The sequence below is a fragment of the Typopeltis vanoorti genome, chromosome 24 (assembly GCF_054136105.1).
Source record: "Typopeltis vanoorti isolate ZY-2024b chromosome 24, IOZ_Tvanoo_1.0, whole genome shotgun sequence".
Taxonomy (NCBI): Eukaryota; Metazoa; Arthropoda; class Arachnida; order Uropygi; family Thelyphonidae; genus Typopeltis; species Typopeltis vanoorti.
This window is the reverse complement of record NC_143572.1, coordinates 43,256,403-43,282,839: the sequence shown is the minus strand read 5'-3', so window position 1 is coordinate 43,282,839 and position 26,437 is coordinate 43,256,403. Positions and strand designations below refer to the sequence as shown.

At 36.7% G+C, this 26,437-nt stretch overlaps 1 protein-coding gene across 3 annotated transcripts in view; it reads right to left on the bottom strand.

The window, feature by feature from the left end:
- The window catches only part of LOC150093135 (triple functional domain protein-like), a 396,873-nt gene that overhangs the window by 22,003 nt on the left and 348,433 nt on the right, over positions 1 to 26,437 (bottom strand). For 2 of the 3 annotated variants that reach the window (XM_090413319.1, XM_090413320.1), the window contains 2 exons: positions 20,662 to 20,845; positions 9,894 to 9,939 (listed from right to left, as the gene is read on the bottom strand). In XM_090413319.1, coding sequence (XP_090269445.1) covers positions 9,894 to 9,939; positions 20,662 to 20,845 — 230 coding nt within the window. The remainder of the gene's footprint in view (positions 1 to 9,893; positions 9,940 to 20,661; positions 20,846 to 26,437) is intronic. The other variant, XM_090413321.1, reaches the window with a different exon arrangement.

Here is a 26,437-nt window from a genome sequence, read left to right as displayed (position 1 = left end):
GTAGTCAGAATGTAGAAAATGGCGGTGTACTAGAGAATTGCGTGGTAGTGCCAGATATGTGTGAGAGCGTCGCTGAAAGTGTAAATGAAGGTAGAAACACCGAAGGAATGGATGATTTGATCGATAATGAAAATGGTGAGATAAATGCGAGTAGCGAAATTGCCCGTTTAAATGGCGTGATACACAGAGTCAAACGACAACTGGAGCGTATGCAAAAATGTGTGTTGAACGTACCGACAAATAACCGGCGGAAGTCTGTGACGGCAAATAATAGAATGTACGTAAACGTCAATAAAATGAAGGAGCGAGTGCTGTATGGGGATTCGCTATTAAGAGGCGTAATAATTGAGAGTTTAACGAAGTCGTACCAGCCGGGTGCGAACATAAAGGACGTCAGCGAATCTATTCGACTGCAAAAACAGAGGGTGAAAGAGATGATAATAGTGGCAGGAACGAATGATTTGAAAGAGGACAAAATGGAAATGATAGAGGATGTGAGGGAGTTGTTTGAGGTAGCAAAAGAGAAGAGTGAGAGAGTTAGGATGGTGAGTATCTTACCGCGGTATGACAGCGAAGTGTTTAGAAGGAGGGCCATAATTGCCAATGACTTTATGCGTGGGTTATGCATGGAGAGTGGTGTGGAATTTGTGGATGTGTGGAATGAGTTCGATGGGCGAAAGGACTTATATAAGATGGATGGGTTACATTTGAATGGAGTTGGTGTACGGAGACTTGAAAGAGTGTTGATGAATGATGTGGAAGTGGATGTACAGACTCAGGGAAACTAGATTTATTAAGAGGGGGGGAGAGTAGATATGCAGACTTTAGGGGGGGCAGTTAAGTGTATGAATGAGTATATTATGCCCGGGCGAGTACGACGGACAACAAATCAGAATGGGATAATTAGTATAAGGAATCAAAGTAGGGATGGGACAAATGGGCTTCTGCGATTCATGTACACTAATGCCAGGAGTATTAGGAACAAGAAGGAAGAGTTTTTGGCCATGGTTGGCACTTCCAGGCCACAGGTTGTCGGTATTAGTGAAACATGGCTGACAGAAGATGATAAAGCTAGTGGGATTGAATGCGATGGGTATAGCGTGTTCAGGAGTGACAGGGTGAATAAAAAGGGGGGAGGAGTGTTATTGATGATAGCTGATGAGCTTCAGCCAAGGAGTATAGAAGTTGAACTGCAGGATGGGGAAAAAAGCACATTTGAGGCTGTTTGGTGTGAGATACAATCTAGCAGAACAAAATATACAATTGGGTGCTACTATAGACCGGGTGATGGAGTGGATGGTGGGAATAGTATGCATAAGCAAATAGAAGAAATGAATGGAAGGAGGGTAATTATTATGGGTGATTTCAATTATGGTAACATTGACTGGAAAGAGGAGAGGGCACATGGGAGGAAGGAATTGGATTTTATGCAGTTATTAAGGGACAACTATCTACGGCAACATGTATTGGAAAATACCAGGGGGCAGAGAGTGCTGGACCTAGTAATTGCAACTGAGAATGTAGCTGTAAAGAACATGACCATGTTGCCACCAATTGGTGAGAGTGACCATAAGGTCATGACTTGGGAGGTGGCTAAAGGAGTCGAATTTACAATTAAGACAGGGTATATGTGGAATTACCGGTCTGGTAAGTATGACAAGCTTAGGTGTGTGCTTGGCTCAATGCCATGGCATGTAAAACTGCAAGGGCTGGATGTTGATGGTGCATGGGAGGTGGTTAAGAACTGTTTGCAGGAGGCAATGGTTGACTGTATACCAAGAGTCCGAATAATAAATCAGGTAGGGGTTAAATGGATGAATAACACTATTAAGCTTGAGCTGCAAAAAAAGAAACAATTGTGGAGGGAATTTAAGGAGAAGGGTGACCATCAGGTGCATGAACAGTATAAAGCTCAGGCCAGGATGGTAACAAGGGTGGTAAGAAAAGCAAAAGCAGATTACGAAAGGAAATTGGCCATGCAGGCTAAAGAGAATCCCAAACAGTTTTTTCAATATGTTGCAAGTAAAAGGAAAAATGCTCATGTTAGAATGATCTTAAAAAATGCTGAGGGTAGGGAGGTAACTGAATCAGTCGATGTTGTGGAATTACTGAGCGAGCACTTTGCAAGAGTATATCATCCAAGTGGTGGCTTTGCGGAAATGGAGGAACCAACAGCTTATACTGGAATTGTGATGAATGAGGTAGAGGTAACTAGCCTATTACAGAACCTCAATGTCAATACATCTGTGGGATTGGATGGTATACCAGCTCGTGTCGTACGTGAAGCGGCCAAAGAATTGTCAGTGCCCTTGACCATTATGTTTAATTTGAGCCTCAGGACTGGGTCAGTCCCAAGGGGGTGGAAAGAGGGGAAAATAGTTCCACTGCACAAAGGTGGTTCCAAGGCTGCTGTTGAAAATTACCGGCCAATCAGCATAACAGGAATCATTATCAAGGTCTTAGAGAAAATAGTCAAGAGGAAAATACAAGATTGGATAGAAGAAAATGGGATACTGTATCGGGGACAGCATGGTTTTGTGAAGGGTAGGTCATGCCTCAGTAACTTGCTCACGTATTATAACACAGTGACGGCTGAACTGGATAAGGGTAATGGGTTTACAGTGATTCTGCTGGACCTTGCTAAGGCCTTTGACAGGATACCACATGGAATTCTAATCAGTAAATTGCAGCATATGGGAATGGACATAGGGTTGGTGAGATGGATAGGAGGGTGGTTGACGGAGAGATATCAGAGAGTGGTTTACTCGGGAGTAGAGTCCACAAGACGGCCTGTGACTAGTGGTGTACCACAAGGATCTGTTCTTGGACCACTGCTGTTTAATTTGTTCATAAATGATATAGGAAAGGATCTGAGAGGAACAGTTCATTTGTTTGCGGATGATGCGAAGTTGGGTAGGGCAATAGTGAATGCAGATGACGTCAAAATTTTGCAGGATGATTTGGATAGATTGGAGGTCTGGGCTAGGGAGAATGGATGTCAATTTAATGTGGCAAAATGTAAGGTTATGCATTTTGGGGTGAAAAGATGGGAGGCAGTTTACTGCATTGGTGGAACCGTGCTCCAGGAAATTGATGAGGCACGAGATTTAGGAGTGTTGGTGGATAAGGAATTGAAATTTAGGGGACACATTGCAAAAGTGGCCAAATCAGCTCATCAAATCACTTGGTTGTTGAAGAATACGTTGACAAGCAGAGACAAGCAGGTTATTGTTCCTCTGTATCGAGCCTTGATAAGACCTCATCTCGACTACTGTGCTCAGATTTGGTCACCTAGGTTTCTTCTTGATGGGGAGGAGGTGGAGAGGATCCAGAGGCGAGTGACCAAGATGATAGCATGTCTGTGGAATGAACCGTATGAGAACAGGTTGAGGATTTGTGGGTTGCAAAAATTGGTTGATAGGCGGAGGAGGGGAGATATGATTGAGACATTCAAATTACTGAAGGGTTTCTATAAAATTAATTCAGAAGATATTTTTGAGAACAGGGCTGGTTGTGGGAGGACTAGGGGACATCCATGGAAACTGGGCAAAAGTGTGGTTAGTAAAGGTGTTAGAGCTGGGTTCTTTACTTTTAGAGTAGTGAATGAGTGGAATGCGCTCCCTGAGTCTGTGGTGGATGCTGTGACAGTGAATGAGTTTAAGGCGAGGTATGTTAGATACTGTATGAATGTCGAATAGTTGTGATGAAAATGATTTGGGGCCTCCCTCGATGAGTCTAATGACTCCCTGGAGTTGCCCGTAATAATAATAATAATAATAATAAACTAAAGTATATTATTAACTTGTTCATTCTACTCCCAAGGATTTTTATCACTCCCACATGAGACTGCAATGCCTTAAAATAAAGGTATGTTCCAAAAATAATGACAACAGGCATGTGTCTATTGTCAATGTTCATTTCTATAATATTTTAACATATTTATAATACTTATTTTGAACAGATTACAATTATGTTGAGACGAGTTTTATGCTTGTTAACTGTATGCGCTATTTTGTCTATAGAATGGGGGAAGAGGTTCTTTACAACACTGATCTCATATATTTACTAGAGTAAAACGAATTGTTGTATTCCTAAGCTAACCTCTATCCTTTGGCTCAAAAACAGGTGTCATATCTATTTTAATACACTGCTTAAAACAATGAACATTTGTTTCATCATTGTGAATCCATGCAAAAAAAAAAAAAAAAAAAAAAGTTACCCTCCAAATTATATATTAATTTAAATGTGATAAAAGATTAAATCACCAGGACTTGACATTCTAAAAATTCTTTTCTTTCGTTCTTTAGTGACAAAACACTATAAATATTCAACATTTATAATGTCTTAACATAAGGGTATAAATATCTTTTAAGTTGCAATTTGAGTTCAGCTTGAACTCTATCCTATCAAAACTTGAACACTTTCCATTATAGGAAATGTGTCCTATAAAAAATAAATGGCCTCATTTTCACTATATAATTTAAGGAAATTACAACGTAATAGGATATATATTAAAATAAATTTTAATATACTTCAATATTTTGGCAACGTCACGTTGCCATTTTCAAGAACTTAAGTACAAAACACGTGCATGCAGGCACAACAAAAACAGTAAGTGAGGAAAAAGTAGGAAACTATTATTTCTCCTAAAGTCCAGATTGTGCCCTCTAGTGGGCAATGTTGGTATTCTTGGGCGATCGGGCTGATGGTCTTCTGATGTAGGTTTCCCAAATTTGGGGAAGTTTCATGCAGCCAAATTTGTTGAGGTTTGGACCGTTTCTTAGGGCTGAAGTTGATTCCATGAAAAGCCTTTCATATCTGTATTTGCTACAGTGTATTATCCTGGCTTTCTTCCACCGTATTCTATGGCAGGTATCCAGCGCATGGTCAGCAAGACCAGAGTGGCTGTATTGGTGAAAATGGATGTAGTTCTTGTGTTCTTCCTTGTGTTCTGAAATTCTGATATTTGCTGTCCTGCCTGTTTGGCCAAAGTAGGACAGCTTACAGCTGCAAGGGACCTGGTATACACCAGGTAGGTCTAGGGGGGGGGGAGGTTGGTCTTTAGTAGAGTGGATAAGGGATGCCAATTTTTTATATGGTCTGTAACAAGAAGTTAAGTTATATATTTTTAAGATTTTTGTGATTTTTTTCCGAGGTGCCTTGGATGCAAGGTATGGTGATGGATTTAGAGTAATCCTTGTTGTGAGGGGTTGTGGTTTACTGGTTTCAATATTTATTGGATTTTTTTTTTTTTTTTGGGGGGGGGGGGAGGAGGGTAGCCATTGGCTGAGAATGTGGTTTAGTTCTGTGGTTAGGGCATTGTCATTCGAGCAGATAAGTTTAGCCCTGTTGTGTAGTGTCTTAATGACTCCATATTTTTGTGAGGAGGGGTGGTGGGACTGTTGGTGAATGTATCTGCCTGTATGGGTGGGTTTTCTATATACTGAGAAAACCAAGGTTCATTCAGGCTGGCGGGTGACTAATGTGTCTAAGAAAGGAATGCAGTTGTTTTTTTTCCTCTTCCAGGGTGAATTTGATTCTGAGGTGTTGGTTATTTAAGTGTGTTAAGAAGGAGAGGAGTGCATCGGAGCCATGTGGCCAAATAGCGAATACATCATCTACATAGCGAAGCCAAACGGTTGGTTTTTGTGGGGTAGAGTTTAAAGCTTTCTCTTCAAACGTCTCCATATAAAAGTTGGCCAAGGGTGGGGAGAGTGGAGAACCCATGGCTGTCCCCTCTATTTGTTTGTAGAATTTTCCTTGCCAAACAAAATAGCCTGAGTTCATTGTGAACTGAAATAGGGCAGTGATATCGGGAGGAAATTTAGCCTGGATTAGATTAGCTCTAAGGATTCTTTGAGTGGGACATTTGTGAATAAGGAGGAGACATCAAAACTGACCATTATGTCAATGTGTTTGAGTGTAAGATTTTCTATGCTGGCTTTGAAGTGGGCTGAGTTTTTTTATGTATGAAGGTGTGTTGCCAGTATAGTGTGAGAGAGCTTTGGCCAAATGTTTAGCTAGTTTGTGTGTGGGGGAATCAATGCCATCCACTATGGGACGTAATGGCACATTTTCCTTGTGAATTTTTGGGAGTCCATAAATACGGGGGGGAGTTTGGAGTTATATGGTTTTAATTTGTTAGTGATTTCCACAGGCCCAGAAGTGACCTTCTTAAGGAGCCTGTGGAGTTTCTAATTTGTGAGTTGGTGGGATTGTACTGGATAGGGAGGCAAGTGGCCCGATCTAACAATAGAGATTTCAGCTTACCAGTGTAATCTTTTTGGTTAAGTAATACTGTGGCATTCCCTTTGTCAGCTTTGGTGATTATTATTTCTTTTTTTTTTTCTTTAATTCTAATAGAGATTTAATTTCTTTACTGGGCATGTTGGTTTTAGGTGGTTTAGCTTTGGTCAGAACACACGCTACATCCAGTCTAATATCGTTGGCGACGTGGCTTGGAAGGTGTCGAATCTCGCGTTCAATTCATATCATGATATCCTCAGCAGGTATTCTTCTGGGCGCAGTGGCGAAGTTGTGGCCACATGCGAGGGCGTCGAGCGCTTCAGGTTTCACACTAAGGGACGACAGGTTAACTACCGTTTCGGTAGGAAGTTGCAGTTTCAAGATCGCGTCCATTTTAAATTTTCAAATTTTTTTGATGTGTCTATCTCGTACTTTTTTAAATTCTTTCTCCGCTGCAGTGCACGAGATGTCGTATAAAATCGACCGAATTTCGTGGTTTAAGGTGCTTGAAAGGTCATCTTCGAGTGCCTGTATAGCTGAGTTAGCTTCACTCAGGAAATGGCGAGTGGCGGCAATTTGTTCTCTGAGTAAGGCTTGGCTGGCACAGTTATAAATACGAAGTGCCTTTTGCAAAGAGAAACGGTGTTTGAATTTCACACAGTTAGGGATTACCTGGTTATCCCAGCAGTGCTTCAGGAAGGTGAGACGATTCAGTTGTCTTGATAGCTTCAACTTCAATTTACCGTAATGGTGTGCTTTACATGCAATAACATCTCCATGGATAATCTTAATTCTCGTGGAAAGGCTTAGACGTTGGCTATGCATTTTCACTATATAATTTAAGGAAATTACAACGTACTAGGATATACATTAAAATAAATTTTAATATGCTTCAATATTTTGGCAACGTCACGTTGCCATTTTCAAGAACTTAAATACAAGACACGTGCACGCAGGCACAACAAAAACAGTAAGTGAGGAAGAAGTAGGAAGCTATTATTTCTCCTAAAGTCCTGATTGTGCCCTCTAGCAAGCAATGTTGGCGATTGGGCCGAAGGTTTCCCAAATTTGGGGAAGTCTCATGCAGCCAAATTTGTTGAGGTTTGGATCGTTTCTTAGGGCTGAACCCCCCCCCCAAATATTGAAATCAGTAAACCACAACCCCCCCCCCCTCACAACAAGGATTACTCTAAGTCCATCACCATACCCTACATCCCAGGCACCTCGGAAAAAATCACAAAAATCTTAAAAAAACATAACTTAACTTCTTGTTACAGACCATATAAAAAATTGGCATCCCTTATCCGCTCTACTAAAGACCAAGCTCCCCCCCTAGACCTATCTGGTGTATACCAGGTCCCTTGCAGCTGTAAGCTGTCCTACTTTGGCCAAACAGGCAGGACAGCAAATATGAGAATTTCAGAACACAAGGACTACATCCGTTTTCACCAATACAGCCACTCTGGTCTTGCTGACCATGTGCTGGATACCTGCCATAGAATACGGTGGAAGAAAGCCAGGATAATACACAGTAGCAAATACAGATATGAAAGGCTTTTCATGGAATCAACTTCAGCCCTAAGAAACGATCCAAACCTCAACAAATTTGGCTGCATGAGACTTCCCCAAATTTGGGAAACCTACATCAGAAGCCCTTCAGTCCAATCGCACAAGAATACCAACATTGTCCACTAGAGGGCACAATATCAGGACTTTAGGAGAAATAATAGCTTCCTACTTCTTCCTCACTTACTGTTTTTGTTGTGCCTGCGTGCACATGTCTTGTACTTAAGTTCTTGAAAATGGCAACGTGACATTGCCGAAATATTGAAGTATATTAAAATTTATTTTAATGTATATCCTAGTACGTTGTAATTTCCTTAAATTATATAGTGAAAATGCATAACCAACGTCTAAGCCTTTCCATGAGAATAAATGGCCTCATTTCATCATCGAATTGTATATTGAGATGTGAGCAGAGCAGTCGCAAAAAATCCTACAAGCATCGCTACAACTGCAGAGAGCTGAACCTGCATGCCACGAATTTTTACAGAACTACTATCTACAAGGTTTTATTAACAGTGAATATACTGTATATTAATTACATAGCTCAAAGTAGAAAAAAGCCTGGACCATAGAAATTAACCAGTGGCACAATGAGTCATGCTATATGATCTTTTAATCTGATGAACATACATGTATTGAGGATGTCTAGGTTGGAATTGTTGGCATCATCATTTAAGGCTTTATATTATATCTGTTAACTGTGTGGTTCTCTGGCCAGTTTATCTGCTTTATGGGATAGGAAAAAAAAAAATCTTTCTTTCACCACCACCACCTGAAACTGGCTAACTCACCAACCATCTGACAAACTCGGATAAAACTTCCTCATCCTAGACAGGATTTAAACCTGGACTTTCAAAATCAAAGAGAAATGTTGCAAAGTTCTTGCAGCTGTACTTAAGGAGGTGTAAAGATGACCTCAAAAATCTTTTTACTAGTGTGTTGCCCCAATAATAAATTGGGAGGTAACAACATAATGATATAAGATGAGGCATGAATCAAGTTCGACACTGATTTTCCTTCCCATGTGTATATGTTCATCCTACACTGTGGCAATTTTATGATATTGGCCCTAGCAAATTTCAGAATATAAAAGTCCAGGTCACAAAGCAATCACTAAACATATCATATGAAAAGAATTCATTCATGCAGAGCTTCTGCATGAAACTGCAAACTAATAAAGAGGCCAGATGAGATTGCTCACCTCATTATTAAAATTTACCTTCTGCCAGGAATGAAGCAATTATTATGGTCAATTAAATTATTAATTTCTATCAGTAGAAGACATGTTTTGTTAATATCTACATTTCCTATGCAGCATATGGTAGATGCATTACTGACTACAATTTCTTGTAAATTATAACATAATACTAATATCTAATGAAATGAAAATAATCTTTTCTACAATAATAAGTCCACATTTTTGAATCTACAAACCCTATGGTACTGTTCTTTTTTTTTAATGCAAAAAAAAGTTATATATAGCTAGTTTTTAATATATATATATATATTAAAAACTACGCCTCATTCCCCACCAATTCTCATTCAGTATCAAAAAAAGACCTGGGTTCAAATCTCTTCTAGGATGCAAAGAAAACCTTTAATTGAAGGTGAGTTAATTAGCAGGATTTTCATCCCACAAAACAGACAAGCTGACCATAAGAACACATGCAATTAATAGACATAATACGTTGCCCTCAGTTTCTTCAGCCATAAATCCAAAATAACCAACCTCACTATTTATGGACCATTATTCTTATGCATAAATCAAACTTCACCTCCTCTAAGCAAAAACTAAAAAAATCAAGATATCTACTGTATTAGCTTTAATTTAAGGCTCACTATATCTAACTTTTTGTGCAAAATTAAATTTTAAACAGAATATTTAAAAACTGATATTTTATTCTCATGTCAGAATTTTTATCTACTTTCCATTCTTTTATACAAAAGGAGATGAGAGATGTTAAGTTGTTGCAGTTATTTTAAATATGCACATTATTCACATTCTTTTTTACTGTTCTTTCTTCCCTCTCCATAAATCAATGTAATTTCAAATATTTAACATTAACTTAAATATTACTTACATGTCTTTTGTGAGTTCCTTTTGATAGGCAATGGGAGACTGCAAAGCTGAATGAATAAGTATAAAATAAAATGAAAATTAATAAATAATATCGAGGTACTTAGAGAATATCTGGAACAAACTGAAAATAACTTGCAACTAAAGTTGATGGCAAAAATTGATTCAACATGAAATCCATTATTTTGAAGAGGGGTCTCAAAAAGACCTCAATGCAATTTTATGATGTATTTCATCATGAAGGGAAAAAATATAAATACTAAGGAAAGTTAATGTTTGTGTTAAGAAATGCAAAGCTGCACATATACTGCCAATTAGAAAAGGCACTGATAAAAATCATTAATTGTCCATTATATTATAGAATAATTAATGAGGATTAAGTAACTAAAATACTAAAGACACATGATTAATTATATATACAACTAATATACCATGAATAACTGTTTTTGAGCTTTTATTAATGCAATAGAAGAACTATAAAAATCAGAGGATTCACAAAGGCTTTAATGAGCCAATCTAAAACCACAGTATTATGGGATTTTGTGGTACAATTGTTCTGCACTATATGTATGTATGTGTGTGTGCCTCCGTAGCTCAGTAAGTATAGACAAAACCCTTTTGTCAGAAAGACCTGGGCTTGATTCCTGTCAGTGACATGAAGAACCTTTATCTGGTCTTTTCAAGCAAAGGTGAGTTAGCCGGTTTTATACGGAGGTAGGGTGTTTTTTCACCTAGAAACTCAAGTATTTTTGTCCCCCAGAACAGGCAAACTGGCCCATGAACACATGCATCTACAGACATAGAACACACTGGGAGGCATAGGGCTAACTACCTAATCTTCGAGATACTGTCGCAGTTAAATGAATAGAAATACTCGACACTGCAAGGTAAAAGCACTTTAAAGAAAAAAATTGTAGAAAACAATATGGGGAAAGACTGTTTCAAAGAGTAGATGGTATTTCAAAGAACTGAACTGTACATGAGGGTTGACTATCAGCTGCTTTTGTTCATACATAATTTAAGGAAAGTAAATAGGCCTTTGGCATAAAGGTCTATTGAGATTTCATCGTATGGTCTGTCTTCTGCAAACGAGTTGCTAGCTTTCTCTCTGGTTATACATACACATGTGATGAGATTCTAATGCTGGGATTCCATACAGCTCCATATTTTCATATATACTCTTCTTTCTATATATCAATGATATTCTCCAGTATACTGCAAATCCAATCTACAGTTTTGCTGATGAAAGCACACTGCACCTCTCATTCGACAAACCTTGTACTATACAAATAAACACAATTTGGTTTATAAGTTTCACAGCTCAAAATTATAGTTTTCAAACCATTCCTCAATGGGAATCTAATAACTTTAATGTCCGTGCTAGCAAAACTTGAAATCTGTCTTATTATTCATTTAAAAATACTCTTCTTATTTTTGACAACATCCAAATCTCTTAACATGATATTTCTGTTTTCTTGTGATAACTCTAAACTCAAATCTTTCTTGACCTAAGCATATTGTAAGTATCACTTGCTCAGCATAAAGAAATTACATTTTCTTTTTGGCTTAAGGCATTACTATTTCCAAACAACTAATAACTATAGTATCACCGATTTTTCCAATCTTTGAATATTGCTATCACATTTGGGGGAGAAGCATCTAAGATCTCCCTAAAAACCATTGACTCAGTATAGATGAGTGCAATTTATGTAGATTAATAGCCCATCCCAAATTATTCCATTCTTTTTTCTACAAATCTGTTTGCATTTTCTACAGATATTTCCATGATCATCCTAATAACATGATAAAAAATGATAAAATGTCATTGGAAATTCCTTGAATCTTCTGTAAATCTGTTACAACACATGAAGCAGCTTTTTTGACTTTCACAGTTCAACTCTAACCTTAGAGAAGAAATCTTGCTGTCTTTAGAAACAGTTTCCTAGAAAATAAAAGAGTGTATGATGTGCAGGACTCCAAATCTATTGTTAACAATTTTTTTTTTCTCTTGCTCAACTTTTTATCCCTCTACAGTACTAATGTAGTAGGCTGAATAACCACACACACACATAGCATCGAAACAACCGGAATTATAAAAATACAGTGTTAACATAATTGGTGTTACTGAAATTATGAATATACAAGTGAAATCCTAAATGAGTACAGGATTTATTCAAGTACTAGGGATCAGGCAAAGAAAGAAATAGCAGTAGTATTCACAATTAAACATGAAAATAAACTTATCTGATTAAAAGCCCATTTAAAAGTAAAGGAATGTGGTAAACTTTCAAAATGCGAAATTAAGATATTACAACTTATTTGTGCTTTTATAGACCCATAGAAGGGTCAAATAGAAAAGAAGTAAAATTCATGGAGTCCTAGAGAAGGGAAACTGGCATAAATAAATAAATAGATCAGATGATATTAAGAAAAAGGAAAAAATTACTTATTGTTGGAATCCAAACCAGAAGAATAGAAAACAAATCCCAAAACACAAAAATGTTTTGAGAAAATTTGGATAAACCATTTCTTCTCAGATTAGTCATTATTAACACACGTTCCCACATACATAAAAATATGCATTAAATTCACACTGAGAAAATGCACATAATGTATATAATGTATAAAGTCATCCATTATGCTAATGTTAACAGTAATATTTTCAGATTGGTTCAAGATATAAGACAGAACAGGAATTTGAAATAAATGACAAGCATCTAGTGTTCAGCAGGATTAAAATGATTAAAATGAGTATCCCACTGAAAGAAGCAAAATCTAATAACCTTTCAGATGTGAAATGCAGACTAAAATGTACAAATATTGCTGGTAAGAAAAGTAAATGAGTTTAAAAACAAGAACCAAACTTTAGAGAATGATTGGAAAAATCTAAAGAACATGTTGAACTCTTGACAGGAAAGGGTGTGAAGTCATGTTCAAAAAAAATACTTTTGTGGTGAATATAGGAAGTTTGTAAGACATAAAAAAATAAGTTCATAGTTGGTATGTATGTGCTCTCAAAGAACAGAATAAAAATATAGGAAAGTTAAGTTGTGCATAAGAGTAGCCAAGAAAAGTCATGGAAGATTTTTTACAAAAATATATCACAAACATAGCAAAGTGTTACTTTCATGATATTTTTTAAAAAGAGGTCACAAAGAACTGTTAGAAATGGAGGAAACTGCATCACAAAAGGAATTAAAGATCATACAGATTATTAACAGATTATTTCAAAAATATTAAACAATAAAAACATTGTTTAATATTTTTGAAAGTAATAAAGAATAGAAAGTCTTCTACAGCTACATTAAAGTTAATTACTGAAGTACATTAATCACAGACAAGTTAAATTATGAAGAAACTATTAAACACAGAAGAAATATGACTAAGCTAAAAATATATGGGAAAATACACATCTCCAGAGTGCTCATAATCAAAGTGTACAATTCATCAATACAGTTCTTTATAGCACAGAGACTTATTATTATTATTACGGGTATCTCCATGGAGTCAGTAGACTCATCGCGGGAGACCCAAACTAGCAAAACAATATCTGTCATATCTCTTCTTGAATTCATTTACAGACGAAGAGCTCACAACTAAGTCAGGCAATGAATTCCACTCATTCACCACCCTCCAGGCAAAAAACCTTGTTCTGACACCTTTGTTAACCACACTCTTCTTTAATTTCCAGAGATGACCTCTTGTTCTTCCATCACTATCACACAGCTGAAACATTTCCCCTGCATCAATCCTATAAAAACCTTTTAGTAATTTGAATGTTTCTATCATATCCCCTCTTCTTCGCCTATCAACCGATCTCTGCAATCCACAAGCTCTCAATCTATCAACGTAGGGAGCATTTTTTATATCACTCACCAACTTGGTCACTCTTCTCTGAACTCTCTCCACAGCCTCCTCATCTCCAAGGAATCCAGGTGACCAGACCTGAGCACAGTAATCCAAATGTGGAAGTATCAATGCTTTATAAAGAGGAATAATAACCTCTTTATCTCTGGATGTCAGTGTGTTCCTCAACAACCAAGTAATCCTATGTGCAATCTTGGACACCTTAGCAATGTGTCCTCTGAACTTCATCTCCCTATCCACCAACACCCCTAAGTCCCTAGCCTCATCAATCTCTTGGAGTACCTTTCCATCGATGTAGTACACAGCTGGTAATCTTTTAATCCCAAAATGCATGACTTTACACTTTTCCACATTGAACTGACATCCATTTTCTTTTGCCCATTTTACCAGCTTATTTAAATCCTCCTGCAAACTTTCAACATCAGCTTGATTTTTTATTGCACTACACAACTTTGCATCATCAGCAAACAACTGAATATCTCCCTGTAAACCATTTCCTATATCATTTATATACAAATTAAACAACAATGGCCCAAGCACAGAGCCCTGAGGCACACCACTGGTCACCTGCCTCATTCTGGACTCGGCTCCTCCATACACCACCTTATGGTATCTCTCCCTGAGCCATTCTCCTATCCATATCACCAATTTAGTATCCATTCCCATCTGCTCCAATTTGCATAATAGTGTTCCATGGGGTATCCTGTCAAAAGCCTTAGCAAAATCCAGAAGTACCACTGTGTAGCCAGTTCCTTTGTCCAACTCAGATGTTATTCTATTATGAGTAGTTAATAGATTGCTAAGGCAGGATCTATCTTTAACAAAACCATGTTGGCCGCTATAGAGTATCATATCCTGATCCACCCATTCTTGACTTTTGTCTTTAACCAACTTTTCCAATACCTTCACCACCACCACTCCTGAGATGGCGATTGGTCTGTAATTTAATACCGCAGTTTTAGAGCCACCCTTATGCAAAGGAACCATTTTGCCTAACTTCCACTCCCTAGGGATCATACCAGAGTTCAAACTTAAATTAAATATCCAAGTAAGAGGGGTTGACAATTCATTTGCACATTCACGCAACACCCGAGCTGATATTCCATCTAGGCCTATCGCAGTGTTTGCATTTAAGTTTTGCAATATATTTAATACCTCTGATTCTTTAGCTTCAATTCTCACATTAGGTATTGCTACAGGTATAGAGATATCCTCACTTGGGTGAAAGACTTTTGAAAAGTGATCACTCAGTAACTCGACTATTACATCTGATTTTGTCACCTCAATACCATCAGCACCCACTAAGGTTATCCTTCCGAAGTCATTCTTCCTCTTACTTGCCACATAGCGGAAGAATTCTTTGGGATTACCCTTGATCTCTTTGGCTAAGGTCTTCTCATAATCTGATTTAGCTTTTCTTACTATGCTGGTAACCTTCCTAGCTTGAGCCTTGTACTGCTCATGGGTGTCCTGATTGCCTTTCTCCTTGTAAATTCTCCATAACATTTTCTTTTTTTGCAGTTCAAGCTTGATACTACTGCTCATCCATCTAATGCCTGCCTTGTTTGACCTCCTGACCATGGGGACACAATCTGATATTGCTTTCCTCAGATACCCGCTGATTTTATTCCAAGCACTGCTAACATCTTTCCCTTGCAATATGTTCTGCCATGGGATGGCTGCAAGCTCACTCCGAAGCTTGTTATAATTGCCTAACCTGTAGTTCCATACATACCCCTTCTTAATAGAAAAATCCACAGATTTTGCAACCTCCTAAGTCAATACCACATGATCGCTTTCACCAACTGGAGGTAACGAGGACACCTTACTTATGCATATAACCTCTGAACCAATAACCAGGTCCAACACTCTCACACCACGTGTCCCTTCAGTTATGTGTTGTTTCAAGTAATTATCTCGTAGAAGATGTATGAACTCCATTTCCTTTTTGCTACGTGATATTTCCTCCTTCCAATTGATATCACCATAATTAAAATCCCCCATAATAATCACTAAGCCTTCACTCATTGCACTAATTTGCTGATGCATGAATTCAATATCTCCCCCCCATACTCCCTGGCCTATAGCAGCATCCAACTGTATATTTGGTTGCGTTGGTCACTATTTCGCACCAGACTGCCTCAAATGAACTCTCATTCACATGTCTCTCATCATGATATACTACTTTCTTTGGCTGCAACACATCAGCTATCATCAACAGTACTCCTCCTCCTGTTCTATCTTCTCTATCCTCCCTGAAAATACTGTACCCATCACATTCAATTCCAGTGACTACATCTTCTGCTGACAGCCAAGTTTCACTAATGCCTACAACTTTTGGTGAGATTTCACTGACTAATGCCAACAATTCTTCTCTCTTATTTCGAATGCTTCTAGCATTGGTATACAAAAATTGCAGATTCCCTCTAGATCTTGTACCGGCTTTAGAACTGATATATAAGTCACTAACTACCGTAGTCCTATGCCGATTTTTATCCCCTCTCTTCTGCAATTTATTCTGCCTATAAGGATCAATAAATACACAATCAGTGCTAAAGTTTCTCTCTCTTACACTCAACCTTTTCAATATTAGTTTCCCTGCCCAATAACTTCAACTTGTTCAGAAAACAATAACTTCTTCAATCGCTTATGTCCTTCCATGTTAAGATGCAGTCCATCTCTAGCATACAACTGCCTTTTTCCTTCAAACACACTCCAAACATCAACAAACTCCAGACTTATCAAATAAAAGGAAGAAAAAAGTTCAACAAGTTTCTAAAATGTTTAAAAACAGTATGGGCAGAAATTACAAACAATGCTGAGATCAGAAAAGAGTTAATGTATGATATTCCAATAACATCAAGAATAGTTGCAATGAAAATTTGCAATTTGGGCATGTTTACGATATGAGGTATATATACACATCTACAGCATAATTTTCATTAAGATTCTGTGGTGTTGTCTAAAGTAATGGAGGTCATTAACAGTGAACTTCAACATCTGAAGAACTGTCAACTAATCAGTGACCACCAATATGAATTTTGCCAATTATGATCCACAACAGATCTCACATCACTTATCTCTGAACAAATACCATGGAAAGATTTGGAAAAGCCCATGCTGTTGCACTTAACATTTAGAAGGCATTTGATAGGCATTGGCAGTCTTCTCTCAGGTCATGCACTGCATGTAATGGTACAGGGTGTTGGTTAGTGTTATCTCTTCAGATTTTGCAGTTATTTTTTTCCTCTCTCACACACACACACATATACAAAATAACAAAAATAAATAAGTTAAGTCAGTTTGAGAAGAGAGAGATCTGTTTTGAACTTAAGTGAGCATTGTCAAAGGTAAGATGAGAAACTCATCAAAGGATGTTCAACATATATATATTGAACAGCCTTTCCCCACAAAGTATTCCCTCAAGATTACAATCTCCAGCTTTTTAAGAGGAATATCAACTGATTACTTTGCTCTTTTTATGTGGTTGTTACCCGTGAAAGGCTTTTATTTTGTACCATGGATGGGCTAAGGATTGCTTTCCACACATATTAGCTATAGGCCATGTAGCCTCTCAGGTGTGGGTGTGCTATATGTATATAAAAGGATCTGAATCTTGGTCTTTCCATCCAAAGGGCACTGTTGCTACTGTTCAAAACTGTGTTAGCTTCACCATGCTTCTTTACCTCTCAATATCTTTAAAAAAATTTGAAAAAAAAAAAAAAAAAAATTACGATGCATTCAAGTCTCACTATAGCAAACATTCCTATAACAAATTACTTAAAAGTCCTGCAAAAAAGGCCAATAGGTACAATGCTATGCTAAAAGAATTCATTATAACAAACTATCCACTATAACAAATGTCTCTACAATTGTTGTAGTGAGAGCCAACCTATATTCAGATTTCATTTGAATATTATAAAATTCTATTACCTATATTGATTTAAAGGAATGAAGACATCTCATATTCTACTTTTTTTCATCATGCTTGTCACTTTTCTACCCTGCAGTTATATTCTTAATGCATTTGTTCACTACTAACTATCTTGCACCTCCTCCATAACTTCTTTTGCCACATTGCTTGCTTGATTTTACTGTTCTTCCATCTGCATCACTGCCATATAATTTCCCATGCACTGTCAACATCTTTTTTTGCACAACTCATCAACCCAATGTATTGATGCTAGTTGACTATGGAGCTTCTCATAATCACCTTATAGTCCACATATATGAGGATTGTTTGAAAAGTTTAGTAAAAAAATAAGTTAAACACTTTTTTTTTGAAAAAAATCGCCTTATTTCTCAACATAGTCTCCATCGAGGTCCTACACATGGTCCAGTGAGTTTTGCATTTTTTCATCTCATCTAAAAAGTAGGATTTGTCAAATTGTGCAAAATAGTCATTGACAGCCTTGATGACATCCTCATTTGAAGAAAATTTTTTTCTCACCAAGCTAAATTTTTAAGTTTGGGAATAAGAAATAGTGACACGGGGCCAAGTCCGGAGAATATGGTGGATGTGGAACCAATTTGAACCTCAATTCATACAATTTTGCCATTGTGATGGCCGATGTGTAGGATGGTGTCTTGATGAAAGAGCACTTTTTTGTGTGCCAATCTTGGCGGTTTTCCCTTCAATTTTCCCAACAAACACGCATAATAGACTCCTGTTATTGTCTTATCCTTTTCCAAATAGTCTATCATGATAATTCCTTGGGAATCCCAAAAAAACAGTGGCCATCACCTTCCCAGCTGACAAAACAGTCTTCGCTTTTTTTCAGTGCTCTTTCACCAGGCATTGTTCACTGTTCTGACTGCTGCTTGGACTCAGGTGTGTAGTGGTCAATCCAAGTTTCGTCTACAGTCATGAATCGACACAAAAAATCCTGTGAATTGTGATTAAACATCGCCAAACACTGCGTTTGAAATGTCTTTTCGCATGTGATTTTGATTGAGAGTCAATAATTGTGGCACCCCATCATGCACACAGCTTTTTCATGTGCAATTTTTCGTGCAGGATATTATACACCTGCTCAGTTGAGATGCCTAAAATCTCAGCACTCTCAAGCACTTTCACTTTGGTGTTCTTCCATAACAATACAATGGATTTTGTCAATCATTTCCTTCATAGTGACCTCAGTTGGGCGTCCAGAACACGCTTCTGTCTTCGATGGACTTATGACCATGTTTAAACTCATTTATCCAAAAATAAATAGTCTTTAATGCTGTGCAGAGTTTCCATGAACCGCATCTAACTCAGCTTTGATCTGCATGGCTGTCCACTTCTTCAAAAAAAAGTGTTTTTATCACTGCACGAAACTCATTTTTCTCCATTTTTATAAAAAATGTGAACATAGTCATTTTAAATGTTTGCTAAACGAGAACTATGCATTGCACACGGCTACAAGTTTGCCAGGGATCATGAAAAAGATGATACGTGCCGAAACTGGTATGAATGAATGAATGAATTGTGTCGACATCTATTGGAAATTTATCAAACTTTTCAAACAACCATCCTATACCTTCAAAGTTTCAGTAGTTTCAGTAGTGAAACTACTGTATAGTGAATAATTTTTTTTTTTAATTTTTTTATTTATGGATAATAGGAGTACTGATAAGTCCTGCACCAGCTACAAAACAGAACATGCAGCCAGTTCTCAGTAGTAAAGTGGACAAGCTGCTTAAAACTTCTGAATAGTTTCATGAATTTTAATATTTTTTTAATTCTTTTTTCTTTTTTTTTTTAATAATAGAAATGATATCCAAGACAAAGAGTCAATAATGATACAGTGTTATGAACAGTAACATTACAAAAGTTAATGTTATTTTTGAAGATAATCTATATCTCTACATATCATATGGTCACAGTTGACACTTCCAGGCTCTGGTACAAAGGTCTATTAATAAAACTATCATTTTATAGTTACAATTTATTTTTGCAACTGAATTGCCTATTTCCTCTCTACTCATTTACTTAGGAAGTGATCCACTATGATTTGTCTCTGCCAATGCTGGAGTACTCTATACTTTCCCCATACAAATAATCTTCTTTCACCAACCTCAAATTCTATCCATAATTTTGATAATAACAGTTATCTTCATTCCTTTTTTTTTTTTTTTTTTTGACAAATAAAGTCCTCCATAGCTACTGCCTTAAACATCAATCTCCTTGTCATATTTCAGTGGGGATGAGGACAACCTTATCAACTTTAGTGCTACCAAAACAGTCATAGTTTATTTCCCACAAAAAATATTTCGCCTCCTATCACTTCTGATAATATCAAGATCAATCTCTCTTCTTGGACTGACTTACACTTCTAGCCCTTCCTGACTAAGTACATCACATTCATAGCCTATTCTACTTCAAAAAAAACTATTTTTGTACCTCCTTTAAGATATTATTTCTCACCTATACACTTCTAACACTATGTAAATCCCAAATCCTTAGACTACTGTCTTTATATTTGGGAGTGGTGCACCAAAACCCTTCCTAAAAATGCTTGAAGCTATCCAGAAGAATGTAATCTGATTAACTAATGTTCTTTTTCTCAGTGACTTGCTTCATTGAATCACTTTCCTACAGACATTCTGTTTCCATCTTATGCCTCTGATGAACTAGTTGCCACTACTTTCCAGAAGCCTGTAAAACACACACAGGCAATTGCCAGGTTACTGTCCAGCTTCAAGCATAACTGAAGCTACTTTTCATCCTTCTTTCATCCCGTCTACATTCAAAGAAACATAACTAGTTATTTCTTAACCAGTTGCTCAACACATCACTGATGTGCTACGGATTTTGCAACCACATATGTGAAGTTGATATAAAAATCATAATAAAAATACAAATGGTGCATCCATGAATATATTTCATCATGAAGTATAAGTGCATTGAGATCTAAGGTTACCTCTTAGAAAGTCAAGCTGAGTTTCTAAAATGGCACGAATACTGGCTACCCAATCATCCCTCTCTTCCTGAGTTGGACATTGAATGGTAAATTTCAGTCCTTGTTGTAAGGGATCTTTGGATTTCAGCCCAAACTTCACTGGATCACCATCATCTGCTTGATCTTCTAAAGACATCTTGTTAACCTTGTATAGAAAAATTCTGGAGTTAAATGGAGGCATGAAAAAACTTCAATGAAAAGTTGAACTATACAGTTTAAACATTTGTGTTATGTGTAATTCTTATTGGTGATTTATGTCAACAGCTTTATATGAATGTCCATTTCCAACTTATTTGGGTTTCATCTCCACCACCAAATCTTGAACAAAGATAGTTTCAGTAATACTCCTTTCAATTTTAGTTAAAAGTAGTATCATAATATCCATCCAAACTATTGTTTACTTATAAAAGTTAATATGAAAAAATTATGTTATTTTTCATACCAAACCTGATGGTGACACATATCAGGAGGCTTCCTGACCATCTAGCAAATAATCCTTCTGCCACTTACTTTCAGGTATCTGGAGGGAGAGTCTAAAGAGGAGGGCAAGGCCATGTACAGACAAACTGGCTACTCTCCCATATGTAGGAGACATTTGTGAGTACATAAGTCTGACATACCAACATGCAAAACTCCCTTGAAAAAAATATAGTAATACTGCTGATTAGAAAAAAAATCTCACAATAATTAATAAAAGAAATTAGGAAAACCGAAAATAACAACCAAAAAAAAAATCTACACAAAAAACATATCACATACAATTCAGCTACGTTTGCGATCCCTCACACAAACAAATCTGATGCAAACCATCACTTTTTTCTAAATCTGTTACTTCTCAAAGAGCCTCAACTACTGTCCACTTCAACTTCACAACTAATTCTCATATTTTTTCCTTCCATAAAAAAGGACGGCATACTGTGCATGCTTCAGATGTGACATTACATCTGAGAACTCAAAACCTAGAATCTCCTCTTTATGATACCTGCTCTAGGTCAAAATTTATTTTCCACGCTTTGTTGAATTCACAAACTTTGCAGAATCCAACTTTGTTGAGCTTTGTAGTGGCTACCATGCATAATTCAGAGGGCCTGGTCAGAAGGTTAAACTCCAGATGATGATTGGAACAGAGCTCTCATACTTCCCATCTATAAAAAAGGGAATAAAGGTAAATGTGAGAATTACTGAGGAATTTCTCTACTAAGTGCTCCAGGTAAGATTTATGCAAGCATTCCTGAAAAGAAGCTGAGAACAATTGTGGATGAAAAACTTGGAGAAGAACAAGCTGGGTTCAGGCCAAACAGAGGTTGTCAAGTTAGATTTTCACTTTATAACAGTTGAGAAATCATGGGAATATGACAAGGATCTGCATTTAAAGTTTTATAGATATGGAAAAGGTATATACATCAAGGTGCCTAGAGAAAAGCTTTTCAAAACACTACAATTATATGGGGTAAATAGAACATTATAGCAAGCATCAAAGCAATGCTTACTCTATATTTAAGTTGTAAGTCAGCAGGAAGATGGTTTGATGTAAAATCAGGGGTGAGACAAGGATGCACATTATCTCCACTTTTATTCATCATCTATGTGAATCACATTATGAAAGAAATGTAGCATTAATTCTAAGCATAAAACAAAGATCTAAGTTTGAATCCAAGACATCAAACATATTTCTCTACTGAGAATACAATTTTTTGTATTCTCAATAGAGAACCTACAGAACAAGTAAAATATTTTAGCTATTTAGGCACAGTTTTTAGTGAAGATGGGAAATTAAATTTGGAAATAGCCGAAGCTGGTATGGTGGGGAGCCAGTTGATTAAATCTATATGCAACAAGAGAAATCAGCCAAAACACAAAACCAGCAGTAAAGAAGACAGGGTTCAAACCCTTTTAAGTTATGGATCTGAAAGTTGGGTTAGAAATAAAGCACTCCTAAAGACTAGCATGAGAGTTCTGAGAAAAATTAGAAGAGTGAACAGATTGCAGACTCATTTTAGAAATGAAGATATTAGAAAGGAGCTTGATATTGTTAGCATTCAAGAATGAGTTAGCAGAGCTAATCTAAGGTAGTATTGGCCATTTAAACAGAATGGGAGAGAAAAAGTTAGTGAAGTAGATGTTTGATGCCAAGATGGCAGGAAAGAGATCCAGAGGATGACCAAGATCTAGGTGGATTGATTTAGTCAGAAGCCTTAAAAGAATGAAATGTTAGATATGAAAATATTTGCTAACAAGCAATAGACTAATTTGGAGGAAAATTGTTAATAGGAAATTAAAGATAATGTAATTTAATCATGTTATGCTATCATAATAGCTTGAATGCCCCTTGAGGGTACATGTCATCAAATTGATGATGATGAATTTACTCTTCAAATTCTGATTACTTTGACTTCTGTGATTATTTACATCTGAGGCTTGATTTTCTGTCATCTCCCTTGGAGGCTTCATTGTTCCCAACTCAAACTGGCTTTCCTTCTCTAATTCAACTGATTAAGCTAGAAGAGAGCCAAGGTATTTGCTTTGGTAATGACCTATCATAAATTATCCATCCACCCAACAAAATACTTGATAATAAACCAAGGCAGTTCAAGAAAAAAATTCAGCACATCACATGCTGAAGACAAAAACTCTAGCTTTGCACTCTGCAAAACTGAAGTTTTGATCTGTAAAAATCAGCAGTAAAAAAATTCATCAGCAAATCCAAATCTGATTTTGAAAGGATCAAATATAGAAAATTTGTCTCCTGTTCAAATAGCAGTACAATTTTCAGGTCCCCTTGCCCGAGATCAACAATTGCAACTTTTGCGGTTCCATTTTCCAATCATAATGCAACCACAGGTCTGTTTATTGAACTTCAACAAAGTGTGGAATTAGGTTGTTGCCTGCTGCTAAAAGTCTCTTGAAAAAATTTTAGTCTAATTAATTAGACTAAAATTAAGGAGGGGAGGGGAATTGCAGAGGTACCTTTCTTTTCAGATGCCTGTATGAATCATACTTTTCAGTAATTTTTGACTCAGTGTGGAATATAGTTGTTTCTTATGTTCTTTAAGAAATTATCTCTTGATAATTTCTGCACAAATTTAATAATCCAAAATGGAGGGCACTGTAAAAGAGGAAGAAAAAACTGAAATGCCACAATGTGCTAGAGGTTGCATTGTTCAAATGATTTTGCAATTTATTCCAGGCAACTACTTTACCTGACTTTTTAATGGAACTTGTGACAGTAAAAGATTATTAAAAACATGTAGAGACAAGAATTAATAATTTAGTAATGCAGATATTTTGGCTTGAATCTAACAGACCATCACCAGTCAGTCCTCAAGCAAATTCACAAGGTGGAGCATGAACAATATATCGTTATTCCCTTTCAAAGATATGACCTGCATGCTATAGTGATATCATACAACAGGTGTAAATAAATAATAAAATAACAGGAGTAAAAAAAAAGGGGGGGGAATTACTTTTTGCTATTTATCAAGAGGAGACTCTCCCAAATTTTTGCTATGGATAGACAGTCATTTTAATTCAAGTTTGGGTAATACAAAAGTTCTTCTGTACTCTTTGAACAATCATTCAAACTTAAAATGACACCAGATATAACTGGTGTGTATTGGACCATTATTATGATCAGTGTCCACTCCATGCTATGCCATGCATTGTAGATGATGGGTGATATCACCCACAATAACCTTGAAAAATCTGTCCTGGCAGAGCACGGAGTGTGTGTGTGTGTGTGTTGGGGGGAAAGCCATTATTACAAACAAAATGGTGCAGCTGAGAACACACTTTTAGCCTAGCCCAAGACACACCTGTAGGTATCAATTTATGTTTGAGCAGCTATTCAAAGAGTGCGTAGTAAAAGCATTACATTGCCAAAACTTAAATTGGAATACCTGTTTATTTATAACAAATATTTGGGAGAGTCAACGTGATAAATGGCAAGCAGTACTACACCTCTCCTTTTTTAATCCTGCTATTTTATTGTATTTATTTTAAAATTTTATTTATTTGCCATCTGTTGTATGGTTTTACTCTAGCACATCATTCATGGTTCATATCTGTGAAAGGGAATAACATTCCCTTTCAGATATGTGTATTGTTCGTGCTCCACTTTATGAATTTACTTGTACACTGATGATGGCCTGTTAGATTCAGGCTGAAATATTTGCATTAATAAATTATGAATCTTGTGTGTGTGTGTTTCTAATACAGTAACATCCTGCCTTACAATGCTTCACTTTACAATGTTCTGCTCATAAGCATTCACTCATACAATCGTTTTAGCAACTTGATGCTTCTATGAATCAAATGATGCACAGTTTTTCTTGTGGATAAGCTTATATATAGCTTTTATTTTTTCAGGAAATGACAACGTATACTAGAATATTAATTAAAAAATTTAATTAATATCTTCCTATATTTTGGCAATGGTACATTGCCATCTTCAGGGATCACAAGCCAATAATATGTGCACTTAGGCACCGACGCTAAGCAAATGAGATGATAAAGTGACATAAAAACTGGAGAAAAAGATATCCTCGAAGTATGGAGTAATTACTTCGAAAAACTGTTAAATGAAACAAGCAGTGATAGCACAGTAACAAACACTCAACAGGCATGTAGTCAGGAATACATATCCATATTTGAAGTAGAAAAAAAGCCATCAAAGGCCTGAAATGTGGAAAGGCAGCAGGAGTAGATGATATTCAACCAGAAATGATGAAGTATGGTGGTATAAAAGTCTTACAGTGGCTGCACTGCATAGTTCAGAAAGCCTGGACAGAGGGACGAATTCCCGATGATTGGAGTAGAGCTCTCATAGTACCCATATGTAAAAAGGGAAATAAAACTAAATGTGAGAATTACAGAGGTATTTCCCTACTGAGTGTTCCTGGCAAGATTTATGCAGGTATACTTGAGAAATGGTTGAGAAGAATTGTGGAAGAAAAGCTTGGTGAAGAACAAGCTGGATTCAGGCCAAATACAGGCTGTTAGGATCAGATCTTCACTTTACGACAAATAGTCAAGAAATCATGGGAATATAACATAAAGATCTAAACAGCTATTTTTCTGGCATCCTTAATAATAATAATTAAGGGGATACAAATCCCTTGTTGTTCAACTGCCAGTAAGCAAAACTCTAAGATCGAGAACTACGAATCTATGAGTTTCATATATATATATATATATATATATATATATATATATACCGAAAAACTATCAGCGAATCCAAGTGTAAATGACCACTTGGTAGTACAACACCAAGGCAACTCGAAGCAAAGGTGGAGCAAGATCCCTCACTATCCTTGAAACTTTCTCATAATGTAAAAGCACAGCCCTTAGGGGATGTAATACTGTAATTACATTATGAGGAGAGGTCACTACCCAGACCAGTTTCAACCTTTTTTGAGGTCTCATCAGTGAGTAGGTAGACCTGGAAGATAACAAGGTTTAAGTGAAAAGAACTTACATACCTTTACTATATGAATGCCATAAAGGTGTGTTTGTATATTATAACATAAATTGAAAGCCAAACAGCTATTTTTCTGGCATGCTTAATAATAATTAAGGGGATATGAATCCCTTGTTGTTCAACTGCCAGTAAGCAAAACTCTAAGATCGAGAACTACGAATCTATGAGTTTCATATATACCGAAAAACTATCGGCGAATCCAAGTGTAAATGACCACTTGGTAGTACAACACCAAGGCAACTCGAAGCAAAGGTGGAGGAA